The sequence below is a fragment of the Laccaria bicolor genome, genomic scaffold, assembly GCF_000143565.1.
Source record: "Laccaria bicolor S238N-H82 LACBIscaffold_168 genomic scaffold, whole genome shotgun sequence".
Taxonomy (NCBI): Eukaryota; Fungi; Basidiomycota; class Agaricomycetes; order Agaricales; family Hydnangiaceae; genus Laccaria; species Laccaria bicolor.
Window position 1 is genome coordinate 1 of NW_001890027.1, and position 3,595 is coordinate 3,595.

The window sequence follows — 3,595 nt, forward strand, 5'->3', positions numbered from 1 at the left end:
CCTCACTCTCACCAAAACCATTACNCAAGCAACAACTATAACTCACCTTCATCCCATCCCACACATTACCTCATCCGTTGTAGAAGTCTCCTCTTCCTCCTACACCACCCTCCCCGCAGCCGTTCCAAGCCTCTTCGGCAGGTAGACTGGCTCGACGAACGTAGCCTCCACACCCAACATCGCCGTTCACCATCACCATCACCACCCAGAGCTTCCCACCATTCCTGACGGCCCAGTAGAAGAACTCATCGTGGCAGGCACGGCATTCGGTTTTGGGTTGTTCAACCTCGTCTTTTCGCTTCTTCCAAGAAAGGTGCAAGGACTCGTCGGCTTTCTTGGGTTCAAGCATGATCGAAAGTTGGCGTTGCGCGCATTGTCGCTCGCGGTGTTGAAAAAGGATGTTCATGGTGTGTTTGCGGGGTGAGAAACTTTTCCATGTCTTTCGCGTATATTCTAACGCTTGCTTAGGCTGGTCCTTATGACGTATCATGGCGGGGTGCTTCTTCTATCAGGGTATCAAGCGGACAAGGCGAGGATCCTGAAGGAGTACAAAGCTATCGTTGACGAGTAAGTAATCTCTTCGTATTTCTCAAGTCTCGTAATGATTTTTGAATAGTGTCGAATCACGCTATCCTGACGGAGCTCTGTGGATCCTCAATCGTGTTTGTCGTCTCACTCATTATTACACTTAATTAATACATCGACAGGCAAAGATCTTGCGTATGTCAAATGATGCAAAGGGCGTAATCAACGTTCTCCAAAAAGCAATGAGGCCAGAGAGGCCACATCATTTCGTGCAGGCGGATATGGTTGTGAGTAATCACTTTTCCATCTTCTGCCTTGCAGGTGCTGACGCACGTCAGCTTGTATTCGAGCTAGCTTGGGTCCTTCTCAGCCAAAGAAGATATCAAGAAGCAGCGGATACATTCATCAAAATTACAGAGCTGAACAGCTGGTTTGTCTTTCTCCCCCCCTCCCTTCGACTCCTCCTTACGTTTGCGAGGGCAGGAGTCATGGAACGTATTATTACATTGCTGCAGGTTCGTTCATGACCAATTTTACCACTTTCAAGTGCTGAACTATTGTAGGCTGTCATGTCTTCCTTGGAAACATTGAGAAAGCCCAGGCTATGTTTGATACAATCCTGGACTTGATCGATAAGAAGAAAATAAGTGGAAATATCAAAAAAAAGCGTACGTACCCTGCTTGTGATCTTATCACCAGCTGATGGTTGTGTTAACAGTTGCCTTTTACAAGGAGAAGCAAGTCAGAAGGGGTGGGGATATGGAGAAATTTGTGGAAGCCATGAAAATCAATCCAGCTGAGGGTATGTCCGACTCGCTACGCTATTACACATCACTGATCATGGCAAATAGAAATTGCCATTTGTACGCTTGTTTTTCTCTTGCGGAAAGTCTAAAACTAATTTCTCACCCATAGCGTCGCATCGAGCTTCCCAAGAGCCCTGCTCGTTCTCCGGCTTTTCCTCCATCTGATGAGTACAGTAGCTGGGAAGCTGGGGTCTCCGCGGAGGATTTGAAAAGGATGAAGTATGAATTACAAGGTGGTTCCGGTGCGTGGCTTTTACTTTTCAATACTTTGACTTAGTTGAAGAAACTTGCCTTTTTTAAAGACCCAGATGCACCAGAGACCTATTGTGAACAAAGTAGTGATTTCATACTGAAGAAGGTACGTGAGCAAAATGTCATTCTACTAGCTTTAACCATTATCCGATCCTTTGCGTAGTTTGTACCCAGAAGAATCGAGACGCAGAGATCGATCCCAAACAGCACCTGAACCAGAAACAGGGTCTGCTTCACACCATCGAACCACGCTGAAACGAAACACAGCGAGTGAAGCCCAGCTGGACGCGTTACAACTTGGTCATAACATGTGTATGCCGTTGTAGCAGACACAGACGGTGTGTCGCAGATCGCGGTCCAAGATCTCATACGAATAAATCAGGTATTGGATGAACAGATGTGTAAAAAAACTCGTGCGGGACGGTGAGCCTTCTCGGTCCGGCAATTCCTAAATCAGCTACTTAGCTCCAGCTTGACTGACGAAGTATACTTACGTCCCAATTTATATTTCTCTATCTTTATTTCCATTCGTTCCCAGTGTATCCTGTTATATTTCTCTTTTGTTTCTGATTGACGACTTATGGATCAGAGTGTATCATTCAGGGAGAAAATGAGATAATAATAAAAAAGATTTGCGCTCCGTCTCCGGTTGTACAATAGTCGGTAAACGCATTGGAAATATTCATACATGCACAACGGAAGAGCGCCGCAATGCGCTAGAGAAAAAAATTGGTATGCTCTAAATTTGATCATTGAGGCGTTGTGTGAATTGTCATTCCCATCTGGATAGGGAAGAAGGGTAGACTTATGCATAGAAAACACAGCCTAATCGAAGACGTCACACCCATAATCTTGGTATCCCTCCCGCACAAACGTAATGATATGATCTGTCACGAAATAATTAGGAAGGCTCATACGAAGAAATGATAGGTGGCTTGCCTCCCAAGGTCCGTGTCGTGGAACCTACTTCACAATAGCAGTAATAATCTAGAGGACAGGGTCTCGGCTTCAAGTTGTAGAGTAGAAAGAAAAAGACACGGCGCTTACAGATCTATTTCCGTCTAAAAACCTCAATCTCTTCTCGCGCTTTAATTGGGTCGCACTTGACACCCATCACGTCAGGATATTCGTGTCTGAGGGGGGGAACAATAACGCTCTCAAATTTGGCCTCAAAGTGTCGCCTCCAGTCTCGCAGAGTGTGCACATAGTGTGGCCCAATGTTGAAAATGGAGTCAACGAGGCGTCCTTTGGAGCCAGATTGAAGAGTTTGAAGGAGGAATGTAAGGGATGGCAGGAAACCCCCTGGAAAGACTGGTTCACGTTAGCCTTCAGAATTGGACAAGTTCTCCGATGGTACTCACTCTATATTTTACCGATTTTAATAAGAATTCAAGTTAGATTTGTGTTCGGCTAGACATTGAGCGATGCACCCATTTCCGAATAAAGTCTATTTCATGCATGTATTTTTCGAATCCTGTTGAGTGGAGTGGTCAGCTTCTTCTCCAGGAAAACGACAGTATATACTCACGAGCCTCAGGTAGTATAGTAATCACCTGAATCTGTTTGGCAATGTCTGGGCCAAGAACTCATATACGGTCCTGCGCTAGCGACTGTTGTTGCACAGAGCATATCAGGGTGTCCACCATCACATTTGGGTATTGCTGGACGATAGTCATAGCCATAGAACCCCATCCAGATCCGATTTCTAAAACACGGTTTCCATCGCGTATCCCGGCTTTTTTGATGATGTGCTGTAATTTACAAGTCTGAGAGTTTTCAGTTCGTCTTCGGGTCCTTCGTTCTGTTGAAATAGAGTGATCCCATTGAGAGGTATCTGGCCCGATTCTGCTGGCGTTTCGGGTTGAGAGAGTGGTGGGGATAAAGGAAGAGTTTTTCGGGGGTCCAGTAGGCTTTCCAAGCTTTGCCTGCCAGTCCACTTGTGGGTGCTGGTGCTTTTTCATCTAAAATCGCTATCAAGGTCTTTGAAGATACCACATGAGTATGTTATATCT

At 45.5% G+C, this 3,595-nt stretch overlaps 2 protein-coding genes across 2 annotated transcripts; one reads left to right on the forward strand and one right to left on the reverse strand.

The window, feature by feature from the left end:
• Positions 1 to 145: 145 nt before the first annotated feature.
• Positions 146 to 1,496, forward strand: LACBIDRAFT_299197 (uncharacterized protein; the record flags this gene model as incomplete). Its single annotated transcript, XM_001890765.1, has 10 exons — positions 146 to 420; positions 469 to 567; positions 617 to 662; positions 708 to 812; positions 864 to 955; positions 1,009 to 1,040; positions 1,089 to 1,193; positions 1,244 to 1,327; positions 1,377 to 1,388; positions 1,441 to 1,496. Coding segments are annotated over 10 exons (906 nt in total), but the record flags the coding sequence as incomplete, so codon positions are not given.
• A 1,673-nt stretch (positions 1,497 to 3,169) lies between these two features.
• LACBIDRAFT_299198 (uncharacterized protein) lies at positions 3,170 to 3,544 on the reverse strand (the record flags this gene model as incomplete). Its single annotated transcript, XM_001890768.1, has 1 exon — positions 3,170 to 3,544. One exon carries the CDS (start codon positions 3,542 to 3,544, stop codon positions 3,170 to 3,172), a length of 375 nt encoding a protein of 124 aa, XP_001890803.1.
• Positions 3,545 to 3,595: the final 51 nt, after the last annotated feature.